At 33.4% G+C, this 19,565-nt stretch overlaps 1 protein-coding gene across 18 annotated transcripts in view; it reads right to left on the minus strand.

The window, feature by feature from the left end:
* The window catches only part of ROBO2 (roundabout guidance receptor 2), a 727,272-nt gene that overhangs the window by 27,621 nt on the left and 680,086 nt on the right, over positions 1-19,565 (minus strand). For 12 of the 18 annotated variants that reach the window (XM_087895020.1, XM_034421511.3, XM_060686344.2 and 9 more), the window contains 6 exons: positions 14,604-14,646; positions 12,956-13,083; positions 9,952-10,227; positions 9,496-9,621; positions 7,692-7,848; positions 4,600-4,857 (listed from right to left, as the gene is read on the minus strand). In XM_087895020.1, coding sequence (XP_087751146.1) covers positions 4,600-4,857; positions 7,692-7,848; positions 9,496-9,621; positions 9,952-10,227; positions 12,956-13,083; positions 14,604-14,646 — 988 coding nt within the window. The remainder of the gene's footprint in view (positions 1-4,599; positions 4,858-7,691; positions 7,849-9,495; positions 9,622-9,951; positions 10,228-12,955; positions 13,084-14,603; positions 14,647-19,565) is intronic. The other 6 variants (XM_087895026.1, XM_087895028.1, XM_087895027.1 and 3 more) reach the window with 1 other exon arrangement.

The raw sequence follows: 19,565 nt of genomic DNA on the forward strand, positions 1-19,565 counted from the left end.
ATATAAACAATATCTACATACAAAAGAGACCATCTACAAGCCAAAAAGGGAACAAAAAAACCCAAAATACCTTTCTACCAGCAATCAACACCCTTATGAGCATAGATTAACTCCAAGATTAATAACAGACAACAATCAAGAAGTAAACAATACCCAATCAAGGAGCTGCCAAACAAGCTAGTAGTAAACAACTCAACCAAAGAACTTTTTAAGACCACCCCCACCAACACTGACAGGGTAAGCCACTAGAATATAAACTGAGAGCAAACTCCACTCCTTACTCACACTGATGATGTTGCCTACTTTGAGTATTGAAACATCTGCAAGAAAAGCTGGTTGCAGAAAACAACCAAGTTAAGAGACCACCAAGGACCCCTCATTTCAACCCTGAGTTACAAATATTCTCCTTTATTCTTCACCTTAATCTTAGTTTCTAACCTCATTTTCCAGAGAGAGTATGTACTGCTAGTCTTCTTGACTGTGTAGCCTAGAATTACAGCAACTGTAGCATATACCAGTACATTTGTTTGAGGTATGGTGGTTGTAGAGATTTTCATGCGGGCTTTGTTAAGTGTAAGTAATCATGAAGTAAGGCAGTTCAAATAAATACAAGTTTATTGCATGCTCTCTACAATAATCTGAACTAGTAACAGTCATAGCAAATTGAATGTAGCGAAAAATCAATTCAAGATGGACTGCACTTAGATCTCTTGTGGGTGCAAAGGATCTCAAGACTGATGAAGTGCTTGACCTCTCCCTTGGGCTCAGCCTGGTCATCTCCTACAGGTTTTATTAACATCTTCTATCATACTATCTGATGGTACTTCCCAATTGACCATTGATAAACAGGTTTTTGAAGGTTCACTGTAACTACTTTATGCATGATCTTTTGCCTCATGCCAGCTGCTATGCTCTGTAAAGGAGCAGGTTGCAGTAACATTCTATTTTCAGTTGTTGGCTGCACCCCAGTTTTCTTTCAGGTATTGTTGAGTTCAGAATAATGTGTAGTTGATCTATCTCTAATTGTGGCACCAGCTTTTTCTTCATTGTTCTGAAGCATTGTTTCTCAGTTAATGGGAATGCAGGTCTTCTGTCCATCCATAATTCACTCACACATTTCATATATCCCCTCTCATTAAATCTATTGTAGCAATTCCAGATTATTTTGTCTTGTCTATGCATGGGTTGTTCCAGTAGTGCACTTATCATCAATGCTGTGGTACCCCAAAATCTTATGCAAACCTTGTTAATTGGGGCAATGTATGAGCTGTCACAATACTCCTTGTTTGTGTCACTCTCATATTTGAGATAGGCAGATGAAACATTAGCATGTTGTTGCTCAAGGACTCTACTGGTAAGATAGGTACCAGCCAGGATTTGAACCTTGGTCTCCCTGTCAAAAGTGACACTCTAACAATAGCAATAGCACTTAAACTTATATACTGCTTCATAGAGCTTTTACAGCCCTCTCTAAGCAGTTTACAGAGTCAGCATATTGCCCCAACAATCTCATTTTACCCACCTCGGAAGGATGGAAGACTGAGTCAGCCTTGAGCTGGTGAGATCTGAACTGCCGAACTGCAGCTAGCAGTCAGCTGAAGTAGCCTGCAGTACTGCACTCTAACTCTGCGCCACCTCAGCTCTTAACTACACTATCCAGCCCCAATGTAACATAACATAATGTAAAGTAACATAACAACATAACATAACAACAATATCTCATCTCATCTCATAATAAATATCAGAAGTCTCGCTCCTCCATCTTCAATCCTTCTTCACCTCCTCACCATGTACACCTATGGAGATATTTCTATTTCTGTTCACTTGGGAAATAACAGGAAATTCTTCTGAGAAGGAATGAGAATGGATTACATGAATTTAAGATAACTACTTGAAGAATCAATTTCAGGGAATTAATTGCAGATGGATAATGAGGTTTAATTACTCCCTCCATTTTAAAGCATGTGAGAAAAATCTGTATATATACTGTAAGATTAGTGCTTGAGACAAATGATGGGTAGACAGCAGGGCAGCTGCGTTTGGAGGCAACTTGCCAGCACACAATGTAAGATTTCAAACAGTTGCAAAGGTTACTGTACTGTGATAAAACATACCAGTGCACCTTGGAACATTTTATTTTAATTCCATAACATGTCAATTTGATACTACAGGAAAAGGTACGGTATTTCAGCTTTTAAAACTCTACAGGAAGACTGGATAACAGTATTCCATTAAAAAAAATTCTTAGGGAATGCTAGAAAGTTCTCAACCCATTACAGTGAGCTCTATGTATCTTTAATTTCAGTGACCACTCTCATGTTTATTATTTGTTTGTATTTAAGCAAGGTTTTTTAAAAGCTGGTAATTCCTAAGCTTAAACTGATTCTTAAATTGCTACTAAGTATCTCTCCATCAACTTTATGTGAAACACTGAAACACGAACACATTTAATTAAGGGAAGGGAGGGAAAGAAAGAATCACTGCAATTGTCCAAGCTTGTTTTCCTGACTTTCCTTTTTCCAGGACCATAATTACATGAGACCCAGAGAATTTCTATTTTAAGAAAATGTCTGCCAAGAAATGAAAGGATTTTAGCATTTATCACTGCTTCTCTGAGGTCACAGAAGCAGTATAGAAACTAATTGATTGACCCCTTAACCCTTGCTTTTCATATAGTCTCTATGGGTGCACCAATTCTTCCAAATTCCATAGGCTTTCAGATGATAAGGAACAAGGGAGTCAGCTTGTTCCTGCAGGATAAGCTATAAATTCACCGTTGTTTTTTTTTTAAAGCATTTAAAAATACTTCTAGCCTTCATAGAACTATGGTCTCTGAACATATGAACTGGGTTATTTTTAAAAAAACCTAAGTGATTGCATTTGGTGCTTCTAATATAAGGAGAACATAGAAAAAGGCAAATTGGTAGCAAATGAAACAGTATAAAGCTCCATATAGTAATGATACCCCCTATATTTGAAGTAAAAAATGCAATGTATTTTAAAAACATTTCCTTCTATAGTCTCCATTCTCACTGATTCAGAGTGGCTACACAAAAAGTGCAAAGACCCATATTATTTTTCCATGAAAAAGCCTTGTACTTTAAGAGAAGTCAGTTTTTTTTTTCCAAAGGATAGAGACAATTCTCTGAAAATATTAATTGAAAGGCAATTCCATTATATTTTCTCTCCCATTCTAATCCACTCATCCATTCTATCTTGGACATAGCATTTTCTTTATGAATACTGCATGAGAGAATGTCCCATCACTGGGTTTCATTTCAGCAGGGTACTATGCCCTTCCAGCAATTTTCTGTGGAAGTCTTGTATAGATAAAACCAGTGAGTAAAACTTGAAAAGGAGAATCAGAAAATAGAAAAGGAGAATCGCCAGAAAAGGTAAAATGATCATTTATGTTAATATAAAAATAATTATTATTGTACTAATTAATATAATGATGTATATTTTATTTAGGAATTGATAAAACTGTAGGTTGTAATTAAGCATTTAAATAAAAGTATCTGTATGGCAATTGTTTTTTTTTACCTAATTTACAGTTCCAGAATGACTAGATGAAAGGATTTAAGTTTTATTCACTTGAAAATCATAATCACTAGTTGAGAAAACTATTTGTGAAAGGATGCGTAGGGTCACAACTTCTTTGTAATAAATCATGTTCAAATTCCTTTATTTTGTACTTTGGAAACCCAAGCATTCATGATCAGTTTGTTGGCTGAAGCTAATAACACAAATTGCATATGTGTTAGTACTCTTTCAAATATAGTTACTACTACCTATAAACTGAAATGTAAAATCCTAGAAAAACTTCAGTCTGACATTATAGAATGTTTTAAAACTTGGGACAACTGTATGGTATATCTTGTAATTCAGGCCACTTATACTATAAATACTTTTTTCTCAGTCTTGTATCCTATTATAGTTTTATATACACTCAGCTTGTCATGATTGTTCAGGTCAACTTTGAACTGGATGTAACCAGCAACACTTTCTACAATTAACTGAAAAAAATACCCCGGATGCATGTATTTTAAAACTTTCAATCTAGGATAATATTTACCCATACAGATTTTCAAGAGGTCCACAAATTTTCCTTAATCATTCCTACAGTACAGTTATAGTTTGTACCTGATATAATGTAGCTTCGAAATGGAATATATGAACTAGCAACTCAAGCATAAAAGCAAAATTAAATCGTTGATTACTACTTACTTATCTGTAACCCTTTTTCCACAACTCACTAGTCCTTATATAAGAAATATATTTTATATATCTATTTTATGGGCTTTTGAAATTGAGGAGGCAATGGGATCCATTTTATGAATCACCTTAAATAAAACAAATAATCTTATTTTTTTAAAAAAAGAAACAAATGGTCATATAATTCAAGACATTTATATTCATTAGTTGATAGTTTGAGTGATAAAGCCATTTATGTCATGATTCTGTCAAGAGGAAGTAATCTGCATATATCCATTTGATAATTAATCTAACAAATTCATTATTTATTATACAGTTATGTCTATCTGCTGATCTATCCGTTTTTTAACCATATGCGTGAATTTTGATGATGGTCACATTTACCATGCTTGCTTTGCTACATCAAACTGATATGCCCTGGTCAGCTCATCAAGATGGGCCTGAAGCATAGGTTGCATTTCTTCTCTGGGAGAGGGAGTTAATGTTGCAGTGGACTGTTGTCCAAAAGAGATTGCAGGGGAAGAAGCCACTCCTCGGACAGGAGGTGTAGGAACTCTGTCATCTTCTTCAAGTTCATCCTCCATTCCCTGATGCAAATATGTTTGGACTGGTAAAGGTGGGCACCAATCATCACTGTTGTACCTATAAAATAAATTATTTTGGTTCACATTTGAGTCTTAAAAGTTTTAACAATTATGTAATAAACATGGCAGATATCCATCATTGTTGTTAAGGGCACTCTGATTTAAAACTCTGCTCAACCATGAAATTCACAGGGTGACTTTCTAAATGTTCAGACTACAACACCAGTCTCTTATGAGCCTGGAAGTGTCACACAGGGGCAATAAATGTATACTGCATTGAATTCCTGCAGGAAAAAGGTAAAATATAAACCTCATAAAATAAATAAGCTAAAGGGTATTTACTAAGCGAAGTATTAGCATACGGTTGTAGAATAAACATGTCACTTGTTTATTTCAGTAAAGCTAAGATTTTATCTTTCCTCCCTTTTCAAAAATATTATTCTGACTTGATATTTCTGACAGTGTTCTAATCAACAATAAAAAGCTCTTGCTAGTGTCTTTAAAATATCCTTCCTTTGGCTGACATGACCAGCAATGTCAAGCAAACAAATCATTGTGCAAACTATGGAACAAATGCAGATGTATGTTTTGCTAGTATTATTTATAACTGGACAGATAATTAATGTTAAATATTTAGTCCTTGATTTACAATGGCAATTGAGATTGCAATTTCTGTAGCTAAGTGATGTGATCATAAACTGCAATTGCATCACTTAGCGACAGCAATCCCTACAGTTGCCATTGTTAACTGAATTCCACGTTGATAGGTGAGCAAAGTTGCTGCTAGCTTCCCACAACCAAGTCAGTGAGGAAGCTGGAAGGAAGTTGCAATTTTATGCTGCCTGTAAGCTTGGCGGCAGACAGATATGTAACTGCTGCCAGGCAGTAGAGGGTGCAAGGAGATCCACAAAACTGCAAGAGAGGTGCAACAAGGCTCATGGAGGGTGTGTGAGTGTGGGCAAGGTGCCAAGATGGTGTGGTGAGGGTTGCAGGGTTGCATGACAACTGGAGAGGGTGCATGATGATGTACAGGAATTGAGGAAGGTTCAGGAAGGATCCATTCACAAAGATGAATGGAGGTGCACAAGAGTGTGAGGGAAATGTGGCAAGGCCTAGGAGAGTGTGTGAAGGTGCATGAGCATACATGGGGATATGAGGGAAGTGCAGCAAAGCTCATGGAGGATATGTGATAGTACAAGGGAGATGTGTTGAGGCTTGAGGAAGATGTGTGTGGTGGCTCAAGGCTTTGGCATTGTTTAAATGCAGATGGACTGGGGAAGGGTGCATAGATGGGGGAAACTTACCCTAGTGGCTTGTAACTTTGCCTGCTAGCTTTATTGATTTTCTGGGAAAGCTGGCAGGGAAGATAGCAAATGGCAATCACATGACTTTAAGGCAGTGCAATTGATCAGGTATAATCTGTTGCAACTGCCCACATTGTAATCATTTGATTGCAAGTTGCTGGCACAGACAAAATGCTGAGGACTGGTCATAACTATTATTTATTCAGCTTTGAATGGTCCCTGAATGAATTAAGGGAAACATTTTGGGGAAATTCCAGTTCTTTTTCTCCTAGTTTTTTATTGTACCAGACCTTGGTTCCATTATTAACCATGTGTTTTAAGTTTCATAAAACATTTCATAAAGAAAATGTGTGCTGAAGAATTAAATGAAAGAATGTCTACTGTATACTAGGACATATTAAATCATTCCAATAAATATCACAATGAACTCAGAGTCATACATTTCATACATTTGAAAGAGTCTATTTAGATCAGGGCTTCAAACTCCCGGCCCGTGGGCCAGATGTGTCACGTGCTGGTCATGCCCACGGCGAGTTTAGCGAAGGTGAAAAAAAGTCCCAATATGTCACGTGACACCACCATGACGACATGAGTTTGATACCTGATTTAGACCTTTGAATTTAACCCTGGTTCAGTTTAGGAATTAAGTATCTGCAACAGACACAGTCTAGCTTTCACTTAAACACAGCCAGTGAAAAGAAGTCCATCAATTAAATGGTAATGGGTGATACTGCTTTTTTTTAATATTATGAACATATGCATAGATTCTATTGGGTGGTCATTTTTAAAATTAATTTATTAGTTTTTTTATTCTGACTTTATTACTTTTTATAAGTAATTCAAGGCAGCAAACATACATAACACTCCTTCCTCTTCCTTCCCCGCCCCCAAAGAACCTTGTGAGGTGAGATGGGCAGAGACAGAGAGCCCAGTCACCCAATCAGCTATCATGCTTAAGGCAGGGCTACAATTCAGTTTCCTGGTTTCTGGGACAGCCCCTCAACCACTAGTCCACATTTATTATTAATACAAGAAACATTGTGATTGGAATTTCCATCTCTAAGCTATAATATATAAAGGGCTTAGAGTTGAATAATAATTCTACAAAGTATTATAAAGTATGGGAACCCTATGATTTAGAAATTAAATATGATTACCTGGAGATCTCAACTAGATCTCTTAGATACACTCTTAGATCTGTGAGGTCCATGCTATTGATGTGAATTATTAAGCACTATATTTCTTTGAGAAATACAGTCTGGAGAATAAAGAAACCATACTGAACATGACATGACATTACCAGTAGCAATTAAGGTTTTATAAGAAACATCCTTATCTATGGAAGATCATTTGAAATTGAATCTTCTCTTAAACTTTCAGTAGAGAGATGAAAATGTGCATTTGTAATGGAAGTGTATGGAGCAAGGGTTACTGAGTCAGATGGATTAAAACACTATTGTAATAAATGTATAGTCTTACGCTTACAATCTCTCTTCAAACTTCACAATAAATGGCTGTCCCACCTGACAATATTTAGCTGTAGCTGTCAGATACTGGATTCAAAATTGTTCAAAGGAAAATACATTACCCTTGTTCTTGTGGATCCACCCCATAGTGTTCTAACTCTGTTCCTGGAAGTGGATGTATTGGAGGAGGTGGGAGAGGAACACTGGCCCAAGTAGACCCATTATTTTTCTGAGTCTTGGGAGTATTTTTGTTTTTCTTTTTCTTTCCTCCTTTCCCACCTGAAATCAAGAAGCATTACAAAAATATGAAGAAGCTAAGTTAATTATTTACATATTACTATTTCCAGAAAGAGTTTTGATTCCAGATGGCACATGTAAAAAAAGAGTGAAAGCATGAAAAGAACTTTTCTCTATTTTTATTTTACTAATATCAACAGCAAGATGTTATAGCTGACATAAGTTAGAAATAATAGTAGAGTGGTGTGGTGTGAAAGGAGCCTGTATAATTGTTAAGCATTAATTCTTTTCATTTAACAAACTCTATATAACTTAATCACAATGAATCATAAGTTGAATAAAAGTTAAAATGTTCTTGTGTCAAAACTGTATTTATAGATTTATTTTGTCTGTTTTAAATTTTCATGCAATATGTGTTAGGAAAAATAAAACACCAGAACAAAGTGCTTCAAAACACAGAGTATTTATAATACTGTTTCTCAGGCTGACTTCTCAGTTATTAAGAACACAACCCCAAATATGATTCATTTGGCTTATTTCCAGACACAAAGCCAAGTGTGGGTGTTAAAGTCTAAAAAAACTCTGTAAGCAGTTTATTGCTGGACTAGGTTTGCAGCATTCAGCTAAAAATGCAAAAATAATGTATAAGTGTAATACTTTGAATCTATTCACTTCCATAGCCTCCCTCCCAATTATGAAAAAAAAAGATTATACATGGAGAAATGAACAATAAGGAATGGAAAAAAATAGATGAGAATGAATACACATATACATGATGAGACTACATCGCATTTTATGGAAATTCAAATTTAGTAATAGCTAATGATCCTACTATATTTGGTCATAATGTGCTATATGCCAAAGAAGAATGAAACATTAAACAGAATTAGGCAATTACACAGAAGAATTATGAATGGGTAAAGGTAATATAGGGCTTACAGAAAATATACATATTGAAAAATAAGTAAACAATAATAAAAATAGAAACTGACAAAACAATAGAAATACTAAAAATAACTTCACACATTTTTAAATTTTGATTTTTTAAAAAATATGGCATGCATAATATAATTTGTTATATTGCAGTGGGATTTTATATTGTGGTTTATGTACTGTGACCCATCTTGATGGCATATACAATAATTACACTACAATATCCAGCATACAACCTTTGCTTTATGTTTGGATATAGCTCTAAATATTTTAAATATTTATCTTTCAATTCCAATATATTTCTATTACTGAATTTATTGATATACTGGACCTCAGAGATATTGTGATGCTGTATGAGAATATGTGACCAATAATAGTTTGTGCAATAAAAAAAAACCCCTCATAAATATCCTTAGAGAAAATCAAAGCTGTAAAGTGATTAATTTATAGAAAGGAAGTACTGCTCCAGAAAGTTGAGAATTTTATGAAATAAAATTTCCATTAATGCTCAGATATATAGGAAGTAAATTTATACATAATTTATGTTCTCTAAATTAGCTTCTTAAATTAAACAAATAAAGTATATTTTTCAAAAAAGCAAAATAACAATTTATATATGATTATGTATGACTCGTTCAGGTATGTTTACACAAGGGCTATACCCAGTAATTGATCATATATCTTGAGTCTTTTAGGTTTATAAAATTGAATTAAAAATAAAAACTTCCTTCTTATGTAAATTGTATTAAAACCAACCTGAGAGGCTGTCACTCCTTTCTGAACTGTTGTGAGAGCTGGTGGTGCTGAAATCTTGTGACTGGTTGTGTGGCATTCTATTAGACAATCCCTCAGCCAATCGGTAGTCAGGGATGTAAAGCAAAGCTAAGGGTTGAAGGGCAAAGGTCATAGTACCTTCTTGTGATTAGTTTATAGCACATGCACAACATGCAGTTAGCTCTTCATCAGTTTATAAGTAAGATGTATTAAATATTTAACCTAGTGTATCATATGGGTAGCAGGATGCAGTGCAGATATACGAAACTGGCAAAAGATGAAAGAAACTGAAATAGCATAATCCAATTAGTTGTATTTGTAAAGTTTTAGAATACATGCAAGATACATTAAAGGAAGTGGGAACAGAAGAGGGCAAACCATAATTTTCTTCCCATGCAGAGAACATATTCATAAAAGAAAATTAAGAACAAGAATCACCATTGTTGCTTTTGCCCTGATCTGGAAGAGAGTAACCAAATCCCATTAAGTCACTTTTCTGCTGAATTGAACTTTTCCACTGAGGATCTGGTAAATCAACTGCCAATTCATGGATGCTGTTGGAATGCAATATTTGTGTTGTGGCATATGGAGTAGCTTGTGTTATTTGGCTGGAACTATTGTAACTAGTTTTGGTACTGAAGTCAATGCTGCTATAAATGGCTCCATCAGAAAGCATTGTGGCGGTTTTATCCCCTGGCATTGGAGGTAGCACATCTGTGATGCAAACAGAGAAATGGAAGGAAAAAAAATAGTATTATAAAGAAAAAAATACTAAGCTATCAAGGTTTTAATATGAAAAATAAATATATCATGCTGCACATTTGCTTTTCAGCTGAGACAGTTTCCATGAGCCAGTGAAGGGAAAATGATGTACAGCCTATGCCTTTCTATCAGCATCTTTGACAAACTTTGCACTTGTCCTTCACATCTCACTGCTTAAAAGCCATATTTCCTCCATATCTTCAGCTGTGAAAATGAAGCTTGGAATATTTCTGTCCTGAACACTTATTTCCAATTGTTCATTTTATGTCAGTGCCAATGACACTGTCGTGCTCAAGGGATATGATAAAAATCACAGAAGAAACAATCTCCTTGTAACCCGCTCCCCCATTCCATCTTGCGAGCACTGAACAAACTACTGAATGAACACAGATATCTTCAGTTATTCTTTTGAAAGAGTCTTAGTCAATACTATTTTAATGTATTTACTTTTAAAATCATCTGGATAATTTTAAGAAGACAAAATAAAAAGAATAAATTATTTTGGAATGTCTTCCTTTTTCATTTTGAAGAACTTCACCGAATTGAAACTTGAAATATGCTAAACATAGAATTACTTTAAATTTAATATTAGAAGATGAAATTATTTGATTATTCATCAAAATTATTTTAAACCACTAGGTGAAATACAAGGGAATGACCTTCATTACTATAAAATTAAGTGGGCAAATATTATTTATCCAGAATAATTATCACAATATTAATATCTACCCTAATGCAGTACAAAGTCTTTTTATTTCTCATTTTATTTCAATAAATGGAATAAACAAATTCTCACATGGAAAAAGTTAATAGTGAGGTTAAGACCAATTTGTGAAAATTATATGCTTAGGAAAAGAAATGAAATACCCTGATATACTATGATCTGTGTGTAGTTTGACAACAGCATTTGTGAAAAATAGTATAATAGAAGGACAACCATTAATTATTAATCTGAATAGTCAAATTAAATATGAATTATTATTTTCATAGGGCAGCCAAAAGACAAATATAGAAATAATGAATCAGAAATCAAGTGTCCAAATTAAAATAATATTCATTTATAGCATTTTTATATTATAGACTTTGCAGACTCAATGCAGTTTAAAAGCGAATTCTTTATTCTGCCCACCTTGAGCACACCTTCCACTTCTGAGAACCACTCACAGACAAATAGATGAATTGTATAGGCTCAAAGAAAAGAATGATCAGGGGACTATAAAGAGTGACTGAATGAACTGGGAATGTTTAACCCTGAGAAGAATGAGGAAGAATATGTTTGCACTTTGCAAGGACCAGAACAGATGTTACCCAGAAGAATATGAAGAGCTACTCACACTTGTTCCAGACTGCAGGGACTTAATTGATTTAGTTTTAAAAAGGCAGAAATGTTAGAAAGAAAAATTTAAAAATAGGAGTATTTTAATAGTGGAGTCAATGACTTATACTCTGTTTTAATTCAGATTCTTGCAGTGAATTGCTTAGAGTAGAATGCTAAGGCCAGGTTGCTGATTGGGATACTCCTGATCATTGTTAGTTTTATACCCATTGAAAGTGATTGCACTGACTTTCAAATTAACTAATGATTTCTGTTTATGCTTTTGTTTATGATATGTAAGGTCATAATCTAACTGGAACCGATGGGCTTGGAACCAGGATATCTTGTATCTGATGCTATATATTTAGTCAATCAATGGGATTATTGAAAGAGTTTTGATTTATATGGTTAGAACTACAGATGTTAGATGGCTATACTGAGTGGCTGTGGATTTTCAGGAATTTTGGATGTCAGATGTTCTATGTTTGGTTCTGAATGGGACTACCACTTCAAACAGAGCTGTTGTGTGATTTTGGGGTTATAATGGATTCATACCTCCTGCCTAAAGAGCCACGGCTTGGACCACCTTACTCATGGTCACCTCTAGTTTATTTATTTTTAAAATGTGTATACCATGTGATTCCCTGTGGCTGAGATTACTGCAATGTGCTTTAAACAGGACTGTCCTTAATGACAATTCATTACTTTGCAAGCTGCCCTGGGTAGCAGTGGGTTTCTAGACGGAATTCAAGAGAGGCTGGCTATCACTTTTAAAGCTCTTCATGGCACAGGGGAATCACTTGTTTCTGATTATCTTTGACAATCTAATAAGATCTGACAGGGTAGGTATTTTCCAGATTCTGTCATTTCAGCAATATCATTTGTGGGACACAGGAGACCTACCTTCTCTATCATAACCATCCCCCAGTGATCTGAAAGGTCTGCCTTCTGTAAAGCCTTGATGAGCCATTTTATTTCTCCCCTTCCCCCACATCCACACATCAGAAGCTTTTTGTGTTTTTCAAATACATCCAGATAGTATGCTTTTAATTGATGAATTTTGTAACGGTTTTATTATACTTTATTTTTACAATATTATGCTGTTTTAATTGTATGACATTGTGAGTTTATGTCAGGAGAACAATTATAAAATTGACTAAATATAATAAATATTTTATTTTGTAAACCTCTTGATGATATAGAAAGCTTTCGTATAAATATATAGTGTAACAATATATCATTACTGGTACTTCTTATTTTCATTGTTTATATTTCCATCGACATTTTTTCTAACAAATCTGTTGGATAAAGAAACAATGTATCCTGCCATATACATCCTACATGTTAAGAAATTGGAAAATGTACCTCCACGACCAAAATTCCCAAGATCACTTGGTCCATTGGTACTGTTGTTAACAGGAAGGCTGGTAGCAGGCCAAGAATCCGCAAGCCAAGGATAACTTGGATCACTTGCATTTAACAAGCCTGGCCGACTAAAGAAATCCAATAATAAAGTATTAATGTGAGAAATCTATGCAACTGTAATAAATACATTCAATTTGCTCCACAAACAGTTGTAACAATTCTATGAAATTTGTAAAGTAATTTTATATTAAAATGGTGAAATCTGTGCACTTAAAAATCTTCAGAGTAAATTTTGATTCTGTATAAACCTGACACACTGCCTGTAGAAACTGGTGGTATACCCATGCAACAGTTTGCCGTAATCCAAATGAATTCTATTGTCTGGGCTGAAAAGAAGGAATAGGCTGTACCACTGAAAGATCCTAAGCCAGGAAGAAATGATAAATTGCTACCTCAAGGGAATAATCATTCAAAGTGACTGTTCTATATCAAGCATTTCCAGTCCTCTGGTGACTATTTTTTCACTTCCTGCATACCAAATGTATGTCTGCTATCTAGAAGTTGCTAGATTTTCCTCTGAGTGCTCTTGCATGAATTTAAAAGCAAGCAAGTTTGAATTGGATTAATGGAAAATTCAAAGTAGCAGTTCTACCTATGACAGCAGATTTTCATGTGTTTGTTTTCAGTTTTTGTAAACTACTGAAGACAGAATATGTACTGACTGAAACAAATGGATGAGATCTACATTAGGTTTAATCTAAAATCCAAGATATACACTAGGTTTAATCTTGTTCCTAAAATTTGGTAAGATAAATAAAGATGGAGAGAAAATACGAAGCAAATAAATTGAGAGTATTAACATTTTTAAAAGCAAAAAGTAACAATGGGAATCAGAATTTAGTATTAGGTCTTTCATCAGATGTTTGTACATTATATTTATGACAGTATTTTTTTTTTTGCACTCCCAATAATCCCTTCTGTATAATTTCAGAGTGAAGTATGGGTTTCTATAGAAACGGCAATAAGACGATCACACAGCTTGCTTTTCATTTATGTACTCTCATTAGACTTAATCCCTTTTTTGCTAAAATATTGATTGAATGGGAGATGGGAAGTTATTACCAGATCCTAATTACAGTCTCCATATTGGCACTGAGAAAATATATGAGGATATATAGGTCTGTTATCAACTTTTATCAATTTCAATTGAGTGGCCAAAGTTGTAGAATCTAGTCTTATCAATTTACAACTTATTCATCTTCTGTGAATCATTTATTTTGTGAACGATTGTGTGTAATTGTTCATTCACTGCAATTTAATGGAAGCCAATAAGGTCTCTTAAACAACAGCAACTTCATTTACTAATGCCTAATTAATGCAACAACTATCCTGAAAACAAATGAATACATTCCTTCTGATATTTTCTACTAATTTCTTCTTGGGCATCTGGGAGTTATCAAACATCTGGGCTTGATTTCCTTAAGTGTACAACAGATCATTAAAAGCCAGTTTAATCCTTTTAATTCCTCCTAGAATTGCTACTTTTACATCTGATCATCTCTCTGTGTCTCTAGCTCCTAAAAAAATTAAACAAGCTAAACATATGAGAAATTCAAAAAGAGGTACAATCTGTAAATTATAAGTATACCTTCCATTGCTCATAAGTCCTCCATCTCCTCTTTGAAAAGTGACTGGTTTGTGTTTCAAATAGAAAAAAAAGGGGAAAAGTGCATTAGTATTTTATACTGAGTGAAATTATAATATGTAGATAATTCATAAAGTCAAAAGGCCTATGCTCCACCTACCTGAGGATTGTATTTTAAGTGAGATAACTAAGTATAAGGATAGTGAAAGCTGAGGTAATTCCTGTTTTCTCAGCATAATGTTAATTTAAGTTAGTCTTTTTCAGTGACATGCTCACAGGATAATTTATTTCTGATTTCTTGTCATTATGAAGTTTATAGCAATTTTCTAAAATCAATTGACTTTTGACTTATAACACACTGAGCCCAAAGCCATTGAAATTGTGCAGGTATGTTAAAAGCTTTATTTCTTTTATTCCTTTATTTCTCTAGCTAAATTAAAATGAAACTGCACATTCGAACATGCTAGTGCTTAATGAAACAATAATGATGTTATGGTTATAATCATGTCATTACAAAAAAGTTAGAAGTGAAAAACATGTTAAAACTGAAAACAGAAAAAAATTGTAGTGTTTCACAGCAAACTCTTCATGGTGTATTGTCTTTATTACATAATTGTGTAAATTGATAATATAATTATTAAGACTACATCATAAACCCATTTTAAATCAGCTCAGTAAATAGTCACAATAGTCCAATCACAATGTTCTCAGCAAAGTAGTTGTTAGCTATTAAAATCCAGTATTTAGGAAATTCATTTTCCTCAAATGACAATCCAGGAAACTTTGTGTTTAGCTCTGGAAATCACATGTCTGGGAGAAGACACCCAAAATTTCTGTGTCAGTTGCTAAAGAGTAAATGTGACTTCAGACACTTTGAAGCCAATAGCAAGAACAGCAGCTGAAAAGAGGCAAAATGGATTGACTCAGGTTGACTCAGCCTTCCAGCCTTCCGAGGTTGGTAAAATGAAGACCTAGATCATTGGGGGCAAAATGCTGACTCTTTAACTGCTTAGAGAGGGCTATAAATCACTGTGAAGCGGTATATAAGTCTAACTGCTATTGCTATTGCTATTGCTATTTCTGTTGTATCCATTTACTACAGTATTATGTTAGGTTGTAATAGTACGCTGTTACTAATAGGTTAGGTTGATTCAAATTCAATATCTATTAAATATTTCATATTAGTGCAGCACAATTTACATTCAGATATAGTAAGTGGCTACCTTGCAGAAGATGGAATTCACAGATATATGTTGAACTCTCTGTGTATGATTTTTTACCATATACGTTCCCATTAATATATAAATATTGCTCAGAAACATTGATAAATAATAAAATTTAACATAAGCTATTCTTTTTCTTTTCTTGTTTTCCTGCAATACCACTCATGTTTTATGCATAATAAATTGTTTGAATCTTAGTCAAACAATTATGATTCAAGACTGAAATATTATCAATGTAGGTATTAGAATATAAAAAAATATCGACACCTTCTGAGAAAATACTATTCATGTTATCAATTCCACAAGTGGCTTCATGATATTCATTTAATACCAGTAAGAACAAAAGAAGTCCCTTTAAGATACCTCACAGAATAAATTTAAGAATTGTTGATTAATTGCCTATCACCACTGAGTAAACAATAATTGATGCTTAAGCATCAATATAGATATATTTCATGTTAAATGATATGCTGTACCTATCAGGAAATTAATACATATTTAGCTTAAGTATTGCTTCTTATTATATTGTCAGACATAATCATTAGATACATTAGATTGAATGGATGCTTTACAATATGCAAGAAAAATATTTATGAGGTTATATTTTTTTAATTCCAAAACTATGTGACTATAACAGTGTTAGATCCTCACTCATTCCATTTTGCTTTCTTCTTTTTCATCTAGTTCTTGTTTACAAAATATTATAGAAGTCAAAATAACATCTAACCTACTTTAGCTAAATTTATAAACATAATCTGCAAGTTTTTATTATGACATTTGATTTACACTACTTATGATTGGAATTTAATAGACTGATTTCAAGACAGCATTTTTGGATAAAAAAATAACACAGATCTGGTCTAGTTCATTGATAGTTTTTCATAACTTTCTATGTACCTTTAAAAGAATTAACTGACCTTTACATGTATAGTAAGAATGGCAGTTAAAAAAATACCATTGTATTAAATGATCATCTGAATACTTCTGGAACCCACCTATAAAAATTATTGGACATACGTCCTAAAAAATAATTTTAAGCAAGCTAAGAAAATGACAAAGAAAGTGTGCTGGGGTGATGAATTAAGCACCATGTTAGATGTTTCTGTCATTTTCTGTGATTTCTAGCATTATAGATTAAGGGTAAACTACTAAATACTGTAGAATATGTCTTTATTATGCATAAAAATTATAACCATGCAAGCAGATTTTATTAATCTAAATTCAATTAAATTTAACAGAAGTAGAAAATATCATGGAAATAAAAAAGGAGATAGAGTATATTTCCTTAAGATTATTCTACTTCTGTTTTACCTACAGTATTTGCACAAAAAATGCTCACTTTTTAATTGCCTTACATAGATTTTAAAATGCTGAAGAGCGATTATCATTTTTAACATAGAACTAGACTTTGTAAAAAATGAATATAGAAATTTTAAAACAGGAATAGGGAAATTACTGGAAGATTTTTTGAAACATTATGTTATTAGGAGCTTATTCAACAAGTAAGATGGTTAAGCAATCATTATTAACCTGTGATTTGAGGATGGCACCTCCAAATGCCCCACATAATTAAATCTTTCACAGTTAAAATGGAGAAAGCAGAAAATAAAGTCATACATGGATGAAATATTTACAATATCATCTGGCAAAGTTTAACCTAACATTAATACTGGCTACGGTAGGAAAAAAAAATAAACACTCTGAGCTGACATTTCAAGGCAAAAGAGCTCTGCGAAAGGCTATCTCTAGTAGGCCACATTTTCCAACTACAAATAAAAACTTCAATGCTGCCAGCCAAGTCTCATTCCTTTCCTGATAAGCTTTTCCTCAAATGTGAATATAGACTAATCCTCTTTTAATAAGTATTACCTCAGAAAAGATAATCAGTGTTGGAAATTTTTCCAAAACTTCTGCTTGTGGGAATGATTCTGTTAAACAAATTATATTAATCTACGCTGTTAGTAAATATTTAGCTATTACTTTTTATTTTGAATTTAAATTTAAATTAATTTATTACTTGCATCAGAATCTTTAATTTCCAGGAGTGTGCATACCTATTGTTTGTAAACAAAGATATAATTTTAATTCAGATTGACATAGTCATAACACACTTTCAGATTTCTTGAAAATGGATGTATTAATAAATTCAAAACATGTAGGAATTAATTCTCATCTTTCAGTAGATATCTATTGCATATATAAAAAGATAAATACATACTCCTTATATTCTGTTTTCCATGTTACAGTTATAAAACAGCCAGAAAAATGAAATACCATATTCTTTCTCAGTCCAACTGGCTTTGAACAATAATTTTATTTAAGTAAAGATAATTTCATCTTGGCTATGAGATGATTTTAACTCAACCATTAATAACTCTATGGACACACTGGGATGAGAAGAGGCTAATAATTTGCAAGTGGATTAGATATTGTTCTGCATTCCCAACTTAATCTACAGTGATTTCCCAATGTACTCCCATTCAAGTATAATCCAGGTTTGTTCCTACTTAATTTCTTCAAGATCTGCAAAGATATTGAGTGCCACACATAAGGATTTTGGCTAACTGGACATATGCCTGTGGTATAGCAGTATAGTAGAACTTTGTAGGCTCAAATTTTGCTATAATGTTCATTATACAGTATATTGTGTTATAGTTTTTGTAGTGTAAAACACCTTTTGTATTCTAAAATTGAAAAGATAGATAATCAATTTTTAAAACTTAAATGTATACTAGATATCTACATCAACCAATATAATATAACATCATAAATCTGGATGTGAGCAGACATTAAACTTCATTTCCATAAGACAGAGCCTCCACTGTAGATAAGAACTTTTTGATGAATACCCGATTATGTATGATCCTTGTTTCTCTGCTATTATTTTGTTCGCCTGGCTTTTTTGTTAAGTAAGAGAAAGAAAAATTTTATGAATTGAACCACTAAATGTCAGGCTCCTCATGCAGAACATCTTGATCATACATAATACAAAATAAACTACTATTTTGATAAACAGTAGATTAGCACCACAGTGGATGTATGAATGAAGAAAACTATATTATTATTATGGTTGGTTGCATAGTCAGCCCCTGAGTTTAGTGTGGATGTGGCATTTTTGTACCTCTATTGAGACTTTCCCAAGGACACTAGATAGGCAGATGTTGTTGTTTAATAATATCAAAGGTATCATACAGGATGTAAACTGTTTATTATTATGGTCTGCACAACCACAAGGTGTTTATTATTATTAATTGCACAATTATCAGATGTTTAAACTGGATTTGGCATTTTTATCTACTTATGGAGTCCTTATCAAGGACCTGGGATAGACATAACTTGTTTGACAGTATTAAGAGCATTGTCACAGGATGTAAACTGATCCAAGTAAAGCTGTCTTTTGCAATTGATGATTTATCAATGCCAATGGTTTTCAACTGGTAATCCAGATGTGTTGGGATTACATTTTGCCAGAGATATTCTACTTCTATTTGCAGTTCTTTGTATTTTGTTACCTTCTCCAGTTCTTTCTTTTCTATTCTGTTGTCTCTGACTAGTACTTGTACTTTTTAAACTGTAAGTTTCTACCAACTTTTCATTACTGGCAGATGATAATTTTTACAGATGTTCCAATGAATCATTTTGTTGACTGTGTTATTTTGTTGTTTATAATCAATTTGTGTGATCTTCATGCATGAGCTAAGTATATGAACTACTACTGATGATTTTTGAATTCTGGCCTTGA

The sequence above is a fragment of the Pantherophis guttatus genome, chromosome 5 (assembly GCF_059756535.1).
Source record: "Pantherophis guttatus breed Tessera chromosome 5, ASM5975653v1, whole genome shotgun sequence".
Classification (NCBI taxonomy): domain Eukaryota; kingdom Metazoa; phylum Chordata; class Lepidosauria; order Squamata; family Colubridae; genus Pantherophis; species Pantherophis guttatus.